At 44.5% G+C, this 18,075-nt stretch overlaps 1 protein-coding gene across 3 annotated transcripts in view; it reads left to right on the top strand.

Moving 5' to 3' along the window:
* The window catches only part of IGF1R (insulin like growth factor 1 receptor), a 291,232-nt gene that overhangs the window by 253,973 nt on the left and 19,184 nt on the right, over positions 1-18,075 (top strand). For 2 of the 3 annotated variants that reach the window (XM_012764522.2, XM_076004800.1), the window contains exons 14-19: positions 3,921-4,023; positions 4,616-4,686; positions 8,911-9,140; positions 9,398-9,508; positions 13,370-13,529; positions 16,462-16,591. In XM_012764522.2, coding sequence (XP_012619976.1) covers positions 3,921-4,023; positions 4,616-4,686; positions 8,911-9,140; positions 9,398-9,508; positions 13,370-13,529; positions 16,462-16,591 — 805 coding nt within the window. The remainder of the gene's footprint in view (positions 1-3,920; positions 4,024-4,615; positions 4,687-8,910; positions 9,141-9,397; positions 9,509-13,369; positions 13,530-16,461; positions 16,592-18,075) is intronic. The other variant, XM_012764524.2, reaches the window with a different exon arrangement.

Genomic DNA, 18,075 nt, shown 5'->3' with positions numbered 1-18,075 from the left:
TATTCTTATTAGAAACCCAATGTGTTGGATTATTTCATGTTCATGTAATGGGATCAAACTTGGAATAACACCATTCCTTATTGATTGCTCCCCACCTAAAATAGCACTATAGCCCTGCTTAGTCGTAGTACTTTCTGGTATCCACATTCCTCATGTCCTGGAGTCTAAAACAAGCACTGAGCACATCCAGCAATCCCACTTCCAGGCATATATCCAAAGGAAATGAAATCAGTATGTGGAAGAGATATCTGCACGCCCATGTTAATTGCAGCCTTATTCACAATAGCCAAGATGTGGAGTCAACCTAATGTCCATCAGCAGATGAGTGGATAAAGAAAATGTGGTATATATACACAGTGGAATACTTTCAGCCTTATAAAAGAGGGAAAACCTGTCATTTGCAACATGGATGAACCTGGAGGACATTAGGTTAGGTGAAATAAGTCAGGCACAAAAAGACAAATACCACATGATCTCACTTATATGTGGAATCTAAAAAAGTTGAGCTCATAGAAGTCAAGAGTAGAATGGTGGTTCCTGGGGATTGGGGTGGGTGGGGATTCGGGGAGATGTTGGTCAAAGGAGGAAACATTTCAGTTAGATAGCAGGAATAAGTTCAAGAGATCTTTTATAAACGTGGTGACTATACTTTAATAATAAAGTATTCTTAAAAATTGCTAAGAGAGAAGTTTTAAGTGTTCTCACCCCCAAAAATGGTAAGTACATGAGGTAGTGCGTATGTTAATTAGCTCAGTGGAGCCATTCCACAATGTATACACATTTTAAAAACAACTGTTGCACGTGATAAATATATGCCATTTTTATTTGTCAATTAAAATTAATTAAGATGTTTTAGAAAAACAAGGACTACAGTAGTCCATCTGGTTAGCACCGGATATTCCTAGCTATGTGTGATATCTGAAAATCCTCATACTGATAGGTAGCAAAAGAAGGATGGGGCAAATAGGATTGCAAACCTTGAGCCAACATTTTTTGTTACTGGCACTGTGCCTGGGTTCAAGTTTTAGGGATAAATGGAGGCTTAGGCAGATAATTCTGTCAATTAAAATAGTCTGAATTCTCCCATTTAGTTCACTTAACCTAGTCTTACCAGTCAGCCTGTGCCACCTCGCCAGTTCTAGAATATTCACAGTACTCCTGTAACCCTCTCCAAAGCAGTGGCTTGCTTTATTTCTCTACCCAAAGCTTTCTCTTTCCGTCCCCCTCTCCCCTCCCTCCATCCCCTAGAACAGAGCCTAATTTGGGGGTCTGTGGTCTTTGATACAGTAGCCTTGGCTCCTGGGGTTGGGTGAACTTGGCTTGTTTTGGGAGACGTGTTCATGTCTGCCTGTGCTGCTCCATCTTTAACCCCATGAGTGCCGGCTAGTGGGACATCCCGGAGTCCCTCTGATGGGATTTTGCCAGCAGAAGTTGGCATATACTACTTGGAAATTGGATCCGCATGCTAGCTTTACTGCTGCAGAGTTTCTCCTTATGTCAGAGAAGACTTTCTCCTGCTACAGTTTGGTCTCATTTCTTCTTGTTTAATCCTCAGAGGAGATGGAAGCTTTGGAAGCTTCCTGGCAATTGCTCTCCTTGTAGGAACTCTTTCCTGTGCTTGAATGCTATTAAATTACCCTTCAGACTTCTCTTCTCCAGATGAAATAATCTCAGGTCTTTTGGCTTTTTCTTGTAGCCCGGTCTCTTACGCCAATTTTCTAGCCATTTAATCATTTTGTTCTTCTCTGGATGTGTTTCAATTTCTCCATGTCCCTGTTGAAATGTGAAACTCGAAAAGAACACAGTACAACCTGACCAGTAGTATAAGTGATACAAATAGAAGAAACAGGCCTCAGGGGAAAAAAATGAAGAATCTGCTAGCTTCCCCCCTGGCAATGGTAACTTGCGAGTATTTTTAGGAATTAGAAAATACAAGAGCCTGCATCGATTTCAAGTAATAGAATATCAATAAAAATATCTTTCATCTGTGATAAAAAATATCTTTAATTTTAAAATTAAAAATAGCTTTAATAGTCTATAAAGAATAATCATAGTACTAGTTTTTAGTGGCAAAATAATCATTGATGGGCAATTTATGATCAGTGTAACCTGGTCCCCAGTGAGTTCTTAGCCCATTTCCATATACACATCTCTACTTGGGTGTCCCATGGCTACTTCAAGCTCCTTGTGCCAAAAACCAAAATCATAGTTGCTGCCCTCAAAACACCTCTCCTCTCCTGCGTTCCTTATCTCAGTCAGTATGGCCTCATAATCCACTCATCACCCAGCCAGGAACCTCACAGGCATCCCTCACTCTGCTTTCTCTCCAGCCACCTGGTTTTTATTCCAACCAAAGTCTCACGGATTCTGCCACTTGGACATCTCTGGAATCCAGCCCCCCCACCCCCACCCCTGCCACCGGCACTGCCACAGGTCGGCCCCCAGGTTGCTGGCACTGTGGGAATAGTATGAGCTGTGGGTGCAGGAAGGATTTATAGAAAAGTAGCAGTGAATTCTTTGCAAAGTGTGAACTGGGGAATGCAGAGCATTCCCAGGGAGTATGGGGTGTTCCCCCACTCTCCAAGACAGAGCAGTGGCTCCTCTCTATTGCCAGGCCCTCCAGTCTGTCCTCGGCACAGCCCTCTCCGTCGTGTGCACATCTCATCAGTTCACTGCTGAGCCTGAGAGGTTTTGCTGACTCCTTTTAATCTGTAGAACGAAGTTGAAACTGCTCAGCTTGGAGAAGGCCCCTCATGAGCCAGCCCTGACTTCTCTCCAGGATTATTTCCGAGCCATTTCTCTGCTAGGAAAGCCATTTCCCCCCAAGGAAAGCGTATCTTTCTTCTGCAAGACTCAGGCAAAAGGAGCCTGCTATTAGGGAGCTCCCCTTGAGCCTCCCTTCCCTCTTCACCCTTCTTCTCGGCATCCTTGTCATATGTGCAGTCCACTCTCCTAGTTGTCATGCTACCTATTGACGCTGATTTCCCACATGCCGCAGAATGTTCCAGGGTGTGGGTCCATGTCCTGGTGCGCAGCCCAGGGCCTGTCCCTGGTGGTGAGTACTGCAGCAGACCCTGTGGTCTCACAGGTGTGACGGGGCTCAAATGCTTGCGGAGCATTTAGAGCAGAGTTGGCAAGGGGTGCCATCCAGTTGTTTTTGTACGCGCTCGTTTATTTTAAATTGTCTGTGGAACTACCTTAAGACAGATAAGAGTCGGCATGGCTTGGATAAGAATCTTATTCATTTTTACTTTTAGCAAATGTATGCATTTTCTCTAATAGTCATTAAACTGCGTGCAAAGATTGTTTTCCTTGAGTCTACCCATCTATCTGTTACATCAGAATATACTGTACTGGAAAAGTTGAATATCCAGCTCAGTTTGCACTAATTTAATCTTTTTTCAAATAATTCAGTTTGTTTGCTCTGTTATTTCTGAGAACCATTTACCTTCAGGAATTCCTACTACATGGCAGAGGAGTAAAGAAATAGTCAGGGATTGTTTTGTATTTTTTTTCTTCCATACTTTCAACTGAATTTAAAGACTGAAGTGAGGGCCAGGCACAGTGGCTCCTGCCTATGATCCTAGCACTCTGGGATGCCGAGGCGGGCGGATCGTTTGAGCTTAGGAGTTCGAGACCAGCCTGAGCAAGAGTGAGACCCCGTCTCTACCAAAAATAGAAAAAATTAGCCAAGCATGGTGGCACATGCCAGTAGTCCCAGCTATTGGGGAGGCTTAGGCAGAAGGATCGCTTGAGCCCAGGAGTTTGAGGTTGCTGTGAGCTAGGCTGACCCCACAGTACTCCAGCTGGGACAACAGTGAGACTCTGTCTCATATAAATAAATAAATAAAAAGCAAAAACCGAAGTGAACAGATTGTTCACCTAATGATATTGTATCATTTCCTCCCCCGTTGCTGCAGCAGGATATGAAAATTTCATCCATCTGATCATTGCCCTGCCCGTGGCCGTCCTGCTGATCGTGGGAGGCTTGGTGATAATGTTGTACGTCTTCCACAGAAAGAGGTCAGTGACTTGTGCAAAGTTACAGCACTTTTTGTGGCTGAGTGGTTTGATGATTTGAATGTGTGTGAAGGTAGCCTTTTTGAGGATTTTGAGGAAATATTTTATGGATTGGAAGGCCTGATTTTCCAGTCAGATGTTCTTGACAGGAAAAGAGAACATTTTCTGATGATTTTAACAACCACCAAAAAAATGTTTTTTGATAGCACAGATCTTCCCCTCGAGGGCTGTTCTGCCGCACAGATAGGGACTGCCGCTCCTGCAGGCTTCTCCAGACTTGGTGTCTTGGCCCGCCCAGTCAGCTCAGCCTTTTTATTAAATTAGTTCCAATGAAGTAAAGAAACAAACATTTCTTCAAAAGCTCTAGTGTGAGGCGCTGCGGAAGCCAGAAGAGGTGTCAGCAGGTGTCTGCTGGCCCACCCGGGCCTGGACGGGGAGTGCAGACAGAGCTGTGTGAGCAGTAAGCTGTACCACGCCTCCTCCTGACACTTCCGGAAACAGAACAAACGAGGCTGTTATAACAAAGATGAAGATGTGTCTACACAAGTGTGTGGAGATGGAGTTTTGTTAACCTCAGTTTTATCTTTCTTGACAGAAATAACAGCAGGCTGGGGAACGGAGTGCTGTATGCTTCTGTGAACCCCGAGTACTTCAGCGCGGCTGATGGTAAGGGCGCCGGCCGGCCGCACACACTGCCGGGTCGCGGGGGAGGCGGGTCGGGAGCTTCCAGGAGCGTCGCTAATTAGGGAAAGGGAAGAGGCTCGCCTTACTTTGAGCTGTCTTTGGCCTTGAATCTGTCTTCATTAATATTTCCTTTTTTTTAATTAATCAAAATTTTTAGCAGTTCAGTGACTATGTCAAAACTTCTGGGACTGTGTGGGGTGCCCCAAGGAAAAACAGGCTTCAGAGATGAATGTGGCCAGCACAGTAATCAATTTCTTTAATTGCTTGAAATTTTATGCTAGAATGAAGAAAGCTTTTTAATTGTTAACATCTAGTTAGATGCAGCTGCCAAAACAGTCCTTTTAAACTTGTTTCAGTTTGAGTATCGTATCGTTATAATTGTCTTTGACCACGTGTGGCTTCTCTGCTCTTTTTATCTTGGAATTTTTCTGTCATTTCCTCCTGACTGGGGTCGTACCCTCGTGGCTCATTCACTTTACTTTTGCCAGCAACTAATGAGGGACATTTAGTTAAGTGTCTGGGAAGGTCTGACTTGGAAGCTGGGTCATACTCAATGGTTATTTGCTTTTTTTCCTTTTTAGCTTTTTTCTTCCTAGTATGCTCATATCCAAACCTTTTGAGTAAATCAGATGTGGTCGGGGTTGGTCATCAATCCCAGTCATATTTGTACCATTAACTGACACTTTGTAGGGTCTTTTACAAACACCATTCCATTTGCTCCTTGCACCCCTGCAGAGCGGGTTTTCTCATTGCCCATCTGTAGGTGAGGAAATGAGCTCCAAGCAGAAACTTCTCGGGCTCACATAGCTAGACAGTTAAGAAGTCAGGATGAGAATTCAGTCGCCATGGAAAGGCCTGTGAGGTTTCCCCGGCAGGCAAGGAAGCTGGCCCAAAGGAGGGGCTGGGCCCGGTTGGTGCATGAAGTTGGGTGGTGTGTTCAGAAACAGCAGTTGCTGCCGTCTTGCTTCAGGGGGAGTGAAAGTAGAGGTGCGGGGAGATAGGGGATAAAGAGCCATGGTTATTGTAATTGATTATCCGGATCAGATGAGGAAACATAAGAAAATACCTTGATAAGTAAAAAGCACTGCATAAATGTGTAAGGTTTTACTATGGTTTCTTTACTCATTTCTAGTTGAGTTGTATTTATAGTAAAGCCAACCAAAAGCAGCCTCCTCTGAATGGGAATCATGTGCAGAATAGTACGGACATTATTCTTCATAAAGTTTTCACGAAGTTTTATTAATAGTCATGTATATACACATATATCTTCGTGTGTGTGTTTAAGGCATAGAGAACATTCTGGAAGGATGCGTAACCACACTTACAAGAGTTGTTACTTGTGGAGGGGGTCTTTCCCTAAAAAAAAGGGAGACATGGTATCACATGTCCATAGTCCTGGATACTTGGGAGACTGAGGTGGGAGGATTGCTTGCATCCAGGAGTTTGAGGCTGGCCTGGGCAATGTAGCAAGACCCTATCTCTTAAAAAAACAAAAAGCAAAAAACCAAGAGACAGATATGCATTTATTTTTGTAAATAATACCATTAAAAAAAATCAGGGTAGTCATCACATATAATAGATAGGGACAATACAAGGCCACTTCCCCTGTCTGTGAGTGTGGAATACAGCTATACCAGGGAATCTACTCTGCTTTGAAATAAAGCACTTAAGGTTGACATTTGTAGCTTTTAACTATGAAGTGCCCGGGAAGTTTAGAAAAAGCATTAACACAATAAATGGTGACTCTAGTGGTGACTTAAATTCAAATTTTGTGTCCTTCCAGAATGCATTCATAATATGTCTTGGTTCTTCATTAAAACAAAACAAAAACACATTCATTGTCACCTAGGCCAACAGGTGGGAACACTGTCACCTCATTTGAACTTAATTTATTTGGTCTTTCGACAAGCACCATATAGCCAGGTTTTTTAAGGGGTGACAAAATGACATTGCAGTTCAAAAGTGCTTTAAAATTTCTCTCTCCCAAAGCTAATCTGCATGTCACTGCTCTCCAGAGTACATTGAATATCCCCTACAGGAAAGTGCTGATAACATTGTGCACATAAACCGCTCTCGTGGCTGGTGGAGCTCAGGACTGCTGGTAAAAGTCAGAGCTGATGGGTTGCATTTAAAGAAAAGGATTGAGGGTGTTGACTTCTGGGACCTCCCAAGGAATAGATGTGATTGGTTTTAACTCCGTGTTTTATGGCATGCTACATAGTTAATTCTGATTAAAAGCAAGCCTGGATTCTCAGAGATAAATGAATAGAGACAGTGAGTCTTTATACTTTCTGAAGGGCATTGAGAAGAGTCTTATCTCCGGGGTTGTCTTGCATAGTTACTCTCCTAAGCAAGCGGCAGCCTCTTCTTCAGGGATGCAAGCCATCTAAGCCAGCTGACAGTAGAGTTCCGTTTCTGAAATTCTTAAACACATACGTAGCATGAAATACAAAAAGTGTGCATGACAGAAAACTCAAGATGATTAATAAAGTCCATACTGGACACTACTCAGTGGTGTAAATTGGTGGTGTCTCCTGTGCCTAATTTATAATAAACATTTTTCCTTTGAGACATCACTTAAAAGTCGATACTTGGGACATGGGGATGTCAGAGTACAGTTGTCAGCCCACTGCTGCTCTCACATCCAGCCTCAGACCCCAGATGAGCATCTGGATGCATAAAAGCAAAGACAGGCCCAGTCCTCACTTCCTAGTCCCTCTGCATTTCTGAACCTGGACCGCCTTCCTGCCAGTCAACACGTAGTAGAGCCTGCTGACAGCTCCCCTTCAGGCAGGGACCTCAGCACATGGCATTAGAAGAATACGGTTATGATTGAAACCTCTTATGGAATAGGTTGATTTTATTTTCATTTTTGTCCTACCCATTGGTGGTATAGAAGGGAGCCTCTGGTTTGGTTTTCTTTCTTTCTGACCCTTTTTGTTTTCTTCCCTTCTCTTTGTTTCATCTTCTCTCCTGTGTAGAATTATTTATTTATTTCCTCAAACCAGATCGAATCTAAACAGACACAGAAGCTGGAAAAAGAAACATTGAGGCTCAGTATTTACCATGTGCCCCTCCTAACTCATTACCCTGTAGTGGAGACGCCCTGAGTTCACAGAGCCCTGGGAGCCAACTCTGCTCATCAGCTGCCCCAGCTGCCCTCTCCACCCTGGACACCACTGGTCTCCCTTGGTCCCAGAGCTCAGTGGTTTGTGCAGCTCATTTAGAGGCCTGATGGTCAAAGGCAGGCCTGGGAGACACTTTGTCTACACCAGAGCAGTCCTACCAATAGAAATGCAATCCAATTCACATATGGAACCTTACATTTTCTGGTAGCCATAGTTCTGAAAAGCAAAAAGAAACAGGTGAGATACATCCTAATGTTTTCTATAACCCATTATATCCAAAATATTATCAGTTGTAACACGTAATCAGTGTAGAAGTTATTGAAATATTTGGCTTTTTTTTTTTTAACTAAGTCTTTGAAATCCAGTGTGTATTTTATACTTACAGCATGTCTCAAATTGGACTAGTGACATTCAGGTGTTTGGTAGCCACATAGGGACTAGCTGCTGTGTTAGACAGCACGGGCCGGGGGTCAGTGTTGAGGACCCTGACACCTCTCTTGGAGTCACCTGCGAAGTAGGACATCACATGAGACATTATCACCTCTTACACCACTAACCTTTTTCCTGATCCCGAAGAAAAACTCTTCCCTCTTCCTCCTACTCTCCTGTCTTTGTGATTTGCATTTTAACCTGTTGATGAAGATAGGTGAACATCCAAACCTCCTAGAATCTGCTAGCCCATTTCATTCAGTTTCTCTTTCTCCTGTGGTTAATTTGCTTTTATCAGATAATGGAATTTTTTTTAAATGATGAGAAACAATAAAAGGAACTACTGCTTTCTTTCCTATCCTAGGCTTCTTTGCTTCCTTCTGGTCCTTATATGCTGTTAGTATACTTGAATTATCTTGAAATCCAAAAAGGGTTGAAATACCAGTGCCTGACCGTATGGTTGTCTTACTCAAATCCATAGCAGGTGGAAAGAGTTTAGAGCAAGCCATGCCCCTGTCTCCTGGTATTTTCCTTTGTGGGTTATAGGAGGTGGCATCTTGTGTTCTTTGGCTCAGAGTTCCCCAAAGAACAGGTTCTGTCTAAGGGCTCGTTTCCATACCTGTTTCACTTCCGGTTTCTTCTTCTCCAGTGTACGTTCCTGACGAGTGGGAGGTAGCTCGAGAGAAGATCACCATGAGCCGAGAGCTCGGGCAGGGGTCGTTTGGGATGGTCTACGAGGGAGTTGCCAAGGGCGTGGTTAAAGATGAACCCGAAACCAGGGTGGCCATAAAAACCGTGAACGAGGCCGCGAGCATGCGTGAAAGGATTGAGTTTCTCAACGAGGCTTCCGTGATGAAGGAGTTCAACTGCCACCACGTGGTAAGAGAAGGTCCTGGAAAAGCCAGAATCCAACACAGGGAGGAAGTGTCCCACAAGCCCCCGGTGTGTTCCTGGCCACGCTGTGGGTTTGGTGTCCCCCCTCTGTCTCCTGGACAGTGACTCACTGTCCCCTGCAGACCGCCGTGCTCGGGCAGGTTGGGATGGGGCCCCCGGCACCACACAGACAGCTCTGGACGGTGCGGGCAGCGGCGAGGGCCACCTCCCGCTCTGAATCTTTCTCTCTTGATGTCCCCCAGGTGCGGTTGCTCGGCGTGGTGTCCCAGGGCCAGCCAACGCTGGTCATCATGGAGCTGATGACACGGGGTGACCTCAAAAGTTACCTCAGGTCTCTGAGGCCAGAAATGGAGGTCAGTTTTGATTTTCACCGACTTCGCACGTGACCTTGCCTGTTCTCTTTCCTTTAGAAACTCCCCGCATGGCGTGGGTCTTGCTGCATGCTCAGTGCTAGGTCCTTTCTGTAAAGGATTTCCCCAGCTAGAGGAAGACCTCGATCTTTGTGAGAGGAGCTAGCCGTTCCTCAGATCCCCTGGTGCGTGAACGCCGCTATGCCTCTGTTCCTGTGTTCCCTCCGCCCCCAGTCCCTCCCCACGTCTCATATCCTCCTGCCGGTCCACACTGGTGTGCTCCCTCCCCGAGGCTTGCCCGCCCCTCGCCAGGGGTAACCACCTCCTCAGCTGACTTCTCAGTGCGTTTGACTCTTCTAGCACGTGTGTCCTCCACCCCTATTGTGTTGCTGTTGGAGTGTGTCCCTCTCACCCACTGTGTGTGGCTTTTCATCCCAGGCCCAGCATGCATGCTGCTCAGGGCTGTCTGTGGCGGGCACTCCTTCGATAAATGTGCGTTAAAGATCTGTGTCAGGCTGACTGATTCCTGCCCTTGCATCTGGGGAGTCTCTGAGGCGATTTCCCGCCCAGCTCTATGCACCAGACGTCTGCTCGGTCACAAGCCCCCCTCCCCCCACAGCCCTTCCCTTGTGCCGTCAGCAGCCTGTGCCTTGGAGACCTGGAAGCTGGATTTCTCAAACTCTGCATCCACGGTTCAGGCTTGCTCTTGATTCAGTGTCTTGCTCGCACTTTTGAATGATACTCACCTCAGCTGCCCGATCTCTGCTTAGTCTACTAAAAATTTAGATTTGGGTCATGAGCTTCAAATCCTAAGCCTGCTAAAATCCTATGTGATTTTTCATTAGTCACCGTAGTGTCTCGCCTTCTGTAGTACTAACCCACAAGCCAGCTTTTTAACATGCAGGCGTGACTTATGAGTAAGTGAGTCTAAGAATAAACTGAGAGATAAATGCTGGGATAGAACCAGCAACAACTGCCTTTTTCTTTGGCTGCCTTGGTGGGTCTGAAGTCCTCACTTTGACCCTGACTTTGCTACCTGTGGGGTAAGCAGTGTGTCTGTTTATATTCCTTAGACGCAGTAACTTTCTGTGCCCCTTTTGAATTTCTTTTGCCATTCCCTGTTTAGGCTTAATTTTTTATTTTTATTTTTTTAATCTGCAACTTAATCATCTCCCAAGTGGCTGTTCCTTAATTTTAGTTCCAAGCACCTGTTCACCTATGACTTCATTTATTTACAGCACATAGTGTTTGGGGTTCTGCAAGAGCCACAAGGCCAAGTGTGGACTGAGGCGGGACAGGGAGTGACTTACAACACCCCACCCCACCCCTGTTGTGCCCAGCCTTGGTCCCCAGCACCCCTGGGGGTCAGTGCCTTTTCCTGGCTCCCTTTAATACACAGGCCAGAATGAAGGAGAAAACCTTGATGAAACCGGTGACTAGAGATGTGGCAGAATGTTTCTTGCCAGCATCATTCTAGGCACCTCTGTAAAGTACGAAACTCACTTCCTCCGTCCCCCATTTCAGGCATAGAGTAAAAGTTCAGGACACTTGCTGTTAGTGCTGGCTCTGCCACTGGCTTCCTGCTATCCTCAGGCAGCCACTGCAGGTTTATGGGCCTCAGTTTCCTCTTGGGTAAAATAAGAGGGTTAGGCAGAAAGATTACTGAAGTCCTTTTCAGAGCTAAAATTCCCCTGTAGATTTGTAAGATTTAAATATTTTCTAAGTCAAACATGGAAATGTGTGTGCTGCTCCTACAGATTCATTATATTCTACTTGCCCGACCCCTAGCTAAGATTCATGTATTGACCTCACCAAGTATAGCTGCATGTGTGTGTTTGTCTTAAATAGCTCTAACCAGATTAAAGATTTCAGGCCCGGCACGGTGGCTCATGCCTGTAATCCTAGCTAGCACTCTGGGAGGCCGAGGCGGGCGGATTGCTCAAGGTCAGGAGTTCGAAACCAGCCTGAGCAACAGCAAGACCCCATCTCTACTATAAATAGAAAGAAATTAATTGGCCAACTAATATATATTGAGAGGAAAAAAAATTAGCTGGGCATGGTGGCGCATGCCTGTAGTAACAGCTACTTGGGAGGCTGAGGCAATAGGATTGCTTGAGCCCAGGAGTTTGAGGTTGCTGTGAGCTAGGCTGATGCCACAGCACTCACTCTAGCCTGGGCAACAAAGTGAGACTCTGTCTCCAAAAAAAAAAAAAAAAAAAAAAAAAAAGATTTCTGCTCTCTAAGATAAATGAAAGAATGGCGATGTGACCCCATGAACTGACAAAATGCCAGCCCTCTCTCTCCGTGCTTAAAGTTAAGTTCCTTTTGTTGATTATGTTTTCCACATTAATTATGAATGACCACTTCACAGTAACCACCTGTACTTCATACTCCAGTACTTGAGGGTTACAAGCATAGACTTCATATTTCACCGGCACATTTCCCAGCATACTGAAAGTTCTGAAGAGTTGTTAAAAGGAAATGTCATGGAAAACATTTTTTCCTAAGGAGAAAAAGCGTGTCTAAAGAGGATGGCTATGTGAAAGAAAGTGGTGGCTTCGGCTTACCCCCAGCGACCCAATGTCGATTTCACAGATAACTGAGCGATGAGTATTTGTAAGTCACCAGAGACGGCCTTGATAGCTTCTTAAGAATTGAAACGTGTGTGTCCTTGAGTGTAGGGAGCTCCCCCAGAGGAACGGGGAGTTGATTTTATGCTGCTTCTAGATACTGACCGTCATTGGAAACTAGGACCTCCTAGGTGCTCCAGCAGTGACACCCTGTGATCCCCACGTAGGGGAGCCCAGGTGGGAGCCCAGCCATGCTTGTCCCGTGGCCCACAGGGTTTGAGCTAGGCGGTCACATGTAGGACCTGTCAGAGCAAGATGGCTGTGTAGTGTCGCAGGAGATGTGTTACAGTCAGGGAAGCCAAGGTAAATAATCTGTCGTATTATTTATATGCAAAAGATAAAAGCATCTAATCTATGGGGTAGTGATTGGTTTTTGCACTGGAGAGACTTGGGCATATGTCTTACATAAGACTTTTTCTCAAATGGATTTATTACTATTGGGGGGTAATTCTTTTCAATTCCAAAGCAAGTATGTTGCCTTCCTCTGCAAAGAGGAGATGTTTATTCATGTTACTTGTCACCATTTTTTATATTGGCCCCCTCCAAGATAAGCTTCAGCTGGATGTCACTTGTCAGGTGCTTGTTTTTCTCAACCCACAGAAAGTACAGTCCAATGAATGCCACATCGTGAGTTGAAAAAATTAGTCCTAGTATTTTTGTACTTTAGGAGAAAGTTGAATAGAAAGGAAAAGATTAAATAATTGGTGACAGTGCTTATGTGGGAAATAAAACATACACTGTCCATTTGGAAAATACATTTGCCTATTTCCACACAGCCTTTTAATGTGCTCTCCATCCTTTTACCTGTACTTTGATTATAGAAATAAAAGGAACATATAAACTAATAGGAATTTGAGTAACCAAGAATCTTCAATATCAAAAATTGCTTTTGTTTTACTTTATATAATTTTTGCATACCCCAAATAGGAATTGCTGGTCCAGGAAGTGCTAAGTGGCTTTTCCTGGGCAGCAGTGTGTCATGTGGTTAGGGAGCAGGTGCATGACTTTACCACCAGGTAGATGCCATACTCTCCATAATAAATGTTCCATCTGAGCAAGTCCTGATTTCTTAGCACAATGACCTGTGGTGCTCAGATTGAACAAAGATGGGTTTGCAAATCCTGAAAGAAGTTGGGGTGGAAAAAAAATTCCTAAATTCTCACGTGAGTTATTTTTGGTTTTTTTTTTGTTTTTTTGTTTTTTTGTTTTTTTTTTTTTTTTACATCTCCAACAGAATAATCCAGTCCTAGCACCTCCAAGTCTAAGCAAGATGATCCAAATGGCTGGAGAGATTGCAGATGGCATGGCGTACCTCAACGCCAACAAGTTTGTCCACAGAGACCTTGCTGCCCGGAACTGCATGGTGGCTGAAGATTTCACAGTCAAAATCGGAGGTGTGTCTTTAGCTTTCCAGACCTGAACAAGAACTAAACTCAGAGGTGTTTTGGATGACCTCGTTGGCATTAGCCTGCCCCTGGAGAGGTTTTCTAATGTGTCCCTTGAGTGCAAAGACTTGCTGTTATGAGTAATGTGATTGTCTCCAGTTGATGGTCAATCACAAACCTGGCTGGGCTGGCTCTGATTCTTACAGCACATGGACATGGTGGTCCAGGTAGTAGCCATGGCCCCTGAGATCAGCGCTTGGCATTTGAGGCATATCTTGGCAGAAAACTTATCAGCATTGGTTACAGAAATAATGGAGACAATGTCCTCAGGTGATTTTGACTTGGGAATTAAAGTCACAATCCAAATGCCAGTTATCCCTCCGATTATCCTAGCTTACAAGGAGCATTTTCCCTGCCCCGCAGGGCTCCACGTTGTTTTTGGGGAGGTGAGGCAAAGGCGCTACACAGAGCAGGATCAGTGACAGCAACAGGCATGGTGGTCCCGCAGGTGAGGGACCATCACTGCTCAGTGGGTTTCATACCTGAAGCTGGCCAGTCTCTTAACCACGTGCCCATGCCACTCATTGTCCTGATACCTTGTTGCTACCACCCACTGTAATTCCAGAAACAAGGTTCAGATTGAATTTCTGAGCTCTGGTTAGAAACTCACTTCAGCCTTTAGGTTTGTGTTTTCACTTTGGTCTTGTAATCTGCCTAAGAAAAACACACATAACATTAGGGCTGCTTAGGAAACCACCTGCTTTTACCAGGACCCTCATCTTCCCACTATGACATGATGATAGTTCAGAAAAATGCAAATGTTTATCCTGAGAAACTGCAGAGGAAACTTAACGTCCAAAGAAAACTACTTAAAATAGACCTCTTTGTCTAGCTCTTGAACCATGTTGTCTGGAAGTGTTCACCTTCCTTTAGAAATATATGTGTGTTTTTTCCTTTAGCAATGATTTCTGAGTGCAATGTTTTGGCCTTTTAGTGAACAGGGAGGATTCCCTCTAGAATGGTTTCCAGGGTAGGGGTGAGTGTCTTTATTTTTCCTTTGTACTGAAATGGAGACATATTATAGAGCAGACATCCCTCAGTCACCAGAATGACCCAGGATTCCCCCAGTTTGTCCCCAGGTGGGGCCCTTTGAGGCACCATCACCTGTGGTACCCCTTCAAACCCAGTGGAGGGGTCCTGACAGCTGTCCTGGCCCAGCGTTCCCAGGGAATAGCACCCTTGTCCCTAGCAGGGCTTCCTTGGTGCCCCCTGCTTGCTTCTCCTTCCCTTCCCTTCTCCTCACATCTCTGCAGGGACTCAGATTGTCCCCTTGGAAATGCCAGCTGGCTCACCTTCCCCAGCCCAGGGGAGAGCGCAGAGATGGGAGAGCCAGGTGGGCCTAAGCTTAAGTCCCAATTCTCCTATGTATGGACGAGAGACTTGGGCTGGTGCCTTAAGTCTGTGAACCTCAGTTTCTTCACCTCTGAAATAGGGGTGATGACGTAACAGATACCACAGGATTGTGGGAGGGACTCAGTGCAGGAAAGAACCAAGCACCTGGCCCAGGGCAGGGCCTTGGTGAGCACTGGTCCCTGTCCACATCCTCCTTCCACCCCTTCCTAGCACATGCTGGGAACTCAGTTTCTTCCCACGTTTCATTACAGTAGGAGAGACCTTTTTTTGTGCCAATTTCCATTTTAAATCCACATCAGCGAGGATTATATTTGTTGTCGAACCATGTGGTATATTTATAGTGATATTTTCTTTGTAATAGTGGTTTTTCTTTCTAGAAGTTAACATTTTCCTTTTGTGCTTTGGAAGAGGTAGTTTATGTGTTTTTTTCTAGGATTTCTTCTTTTCTTTCCTTTCTTTCTTTACTTTATCTTTCCTTTACTTTCTTGTGAAAGTAAAGGCAAAATCCTCTCATTTGCATGTCACTGGATTAATTCACAGATAAGACTTTGGCACTTTATTTTTATTTTTCACGAGGGTTCAGGATGTTTTCCCAGTATCCATCGTCTCATGGATTACAAATATGATCAAGTGATTTTACCAGAGGCAGTTCGATGGCCCTCAGCATAGTAGAAGTAAATTATGTTGGTTAACGTCCAAGGATCTTTGTTCTCTGTGTTTGCTTTGTAGCCTTACCTCTTTGTGGCATGAGCTAGAGAAATGAATGAATTGTAAAAAGTAGAGCAGCCCTTTCTCCTGGGAAGGAGAACAGAAGAGTCCATGTGAAAAAAGGTTGTATGATTGAGTGGAAAATCAAAACCTGACAAAGAAGCAATAATTTAGGATTATAAAGCAAGCCTGCTATCAAACTTAATTATGTGACATCTTTTGGAGACATGGAAAATGGAAGAAATTTTCAAAACTGAATGGGAGTATTATGTTGAAAAACAATATTAAGTAGTAGCTTCAGGGACTAGCAAATAGCATCTCTTAGGCATCTTACTATGTACTTTTGTCATTGTGCATTGTTACTCTGAATATTTTATCCCTTATGAGCAGTGAAACTATTTACTTTCCTTTGTGAATGAGGCAATGCTACCAAGTAAATAAGAGTGTACACTTTCTTATCAGGTTTTAAAACCCATGTTTAAAGGACCCTTGGTCTACACAGTACTGCATGTTTTCCTGATAAATTGTGGGACTTGATAATTTGTAAACTGCCTTTCATTTTAATTGCAATAAGGAAATTAACTTCTTAAGGAATTCAGATTATGATTGTATTAAGAGATGTTTTGGTGTTTGCTCATCATGGGACTAACCACCCCTTACTGTGTCTGCCTCATAAGATTGCAAGCCCTGATATTTGACCTCCTTAAAGTGGGGTGTGCGGGTGTCTCACCTTGAACGTGGGGGGTGTGGGGCCCTCCGCTGTGGCAGTAGCGGTACCAGCTCCGGCAGCAAAACTCTGTGCCTTCTCCCCGCCTTGCAGATTTCGGTATGACTCGAGATATCTACGAGACGGACTACTACCGGAAAGGCGGGAAGGGCTTGCTGCCCGTGCGCTGGATGTCTCCCGAGTCCCTCAAGGATGGCGTCTTCACCACTCACTCGGACGTCTGGTAGGAGAGCCTTTACCGCAGTGCCAGCCTCCGCCCCCGGCCTCCACACAGCCACAGGCTCAGCCCCCTCAGGCTTTACTTTTCTCCTGCTCTCTGTTCATTGGCACCCATTTCCAGCTTTAGCTCGGCATTATGGGGGCCACACTCCTTCGTCTTTGAGGTGTTCCTGTTGTGAGTGGGCTAGCTAAGGACAGAGGGGCATGTGTGGGACCAACCTTTCTTTTAATCTTCAGCAGATAATGGTTATGCTCCCAGGAGCTGGGACATGCCAGAAGCCATCACCTCTCTCTGCTTCTCCCCTGCCTGCCTTCTTTCTCTTTTCTTCTTTATCAATAAATAGATACTCTGTGTGTGTCTGCCCTAACTTAACCCTCAGATTGCAGACAGTGCTTTATTTAGACCCAAAGCTTATGAGTCCTGATTGTGTTTTCCTGTTGGTCCCATCTGCTATCTGTCCTCTTTCAGGGGCATCCTTGTTACCGGCCCAGGGATGGTTATGGGAAGCAAAATGTCTCCCTTTTAATAATAAAGTGTCTTGCAGTGGAAGCTTATCGTCTGAGGGGTGCAGAGTCTTCTCAGCATTGTTTATTGCGATTCCTGAGCAACGTTGTAGAGAGGCGATCAGGTCCTGAAATACAACTGAGATTCTTGGCAGGCTAAGGCCCTGGCACATCCACCTTCTAGAATGTCAACTAGTATCTTGGCTTTCCTCTTGGGTGATCCCATTGCTTTTGCGTTACAGAAATGGTAGTTGTTTACTCCAACTGTTGGGATGACCACATAGAGGAACTATTTCAATAGTGACTGACATCATTTTTTTTTTTAAACCTCGTAAACCTTTCACAGTTCAAGGGCTTTGGATCTTATTTTGAAGACAGGTGCAAATTGGAAATAGCATTTGAATATGACCCGGCAGAGCATGATTGCTTCTTGAGCTCAAGTATGAGATTTGTTTTGCAATCAGCTTGTCCAAGATGGTTATCTCTTTACTATCAAATCAAAGTGCTGTATACAATTTTTAGAGATTATGATGCCAGGGAGAGGGCAAGCCTGGGTACCTGCATGCATCTGCTACAGAGGCAGGATAGGGACATAAAATGAGGGTTGTTAATATCTCACAGGCTAATTTTACCCAAATATTGGTTAGCAGTTATTCTAGAAGCAGCAACAAAGAGATATATATTGTGTTCAATGCCAATTTCTTCCCATTTGAGTACATAACCATTATGAACCAATAAGAAAAAATATATAAATGAGAATAGGCATTTGGTATTTATTCCATTAAATGCTCAGGCATTGACATGAGATATTTGACACTATGACAGGTGGGGAAGCCAGGATGCTGGAGTATGTGGAAGGTTTTTCAACCACCCAAGTGCTAAACTAAAGCTGTCCCTCTCTGGAAAGAATGGAAATCATTTTGAATTGTATTAAACGACATAAAACAATCATTCCTAAATAGCTAAAATCTAGAAAAAAAATTA

This window comes from Microcebus murinus, chromosome 7 (assembly GCF_040939455.1).
Source record: "Microcebus murinus isolate Inina chromosome 7, M.murinus_Inina_mat1.0, whole genome shotgun sequence".
Lineage (NCBI taxonomy): Eukaryota > Metazoa > Chordata > Mammalia > Primates > Cheirogaleidae > Microcebus > Microcebus murinus.
This window is presented reverse-complemented; position numbering and strand designations above follow the sequence as displayed.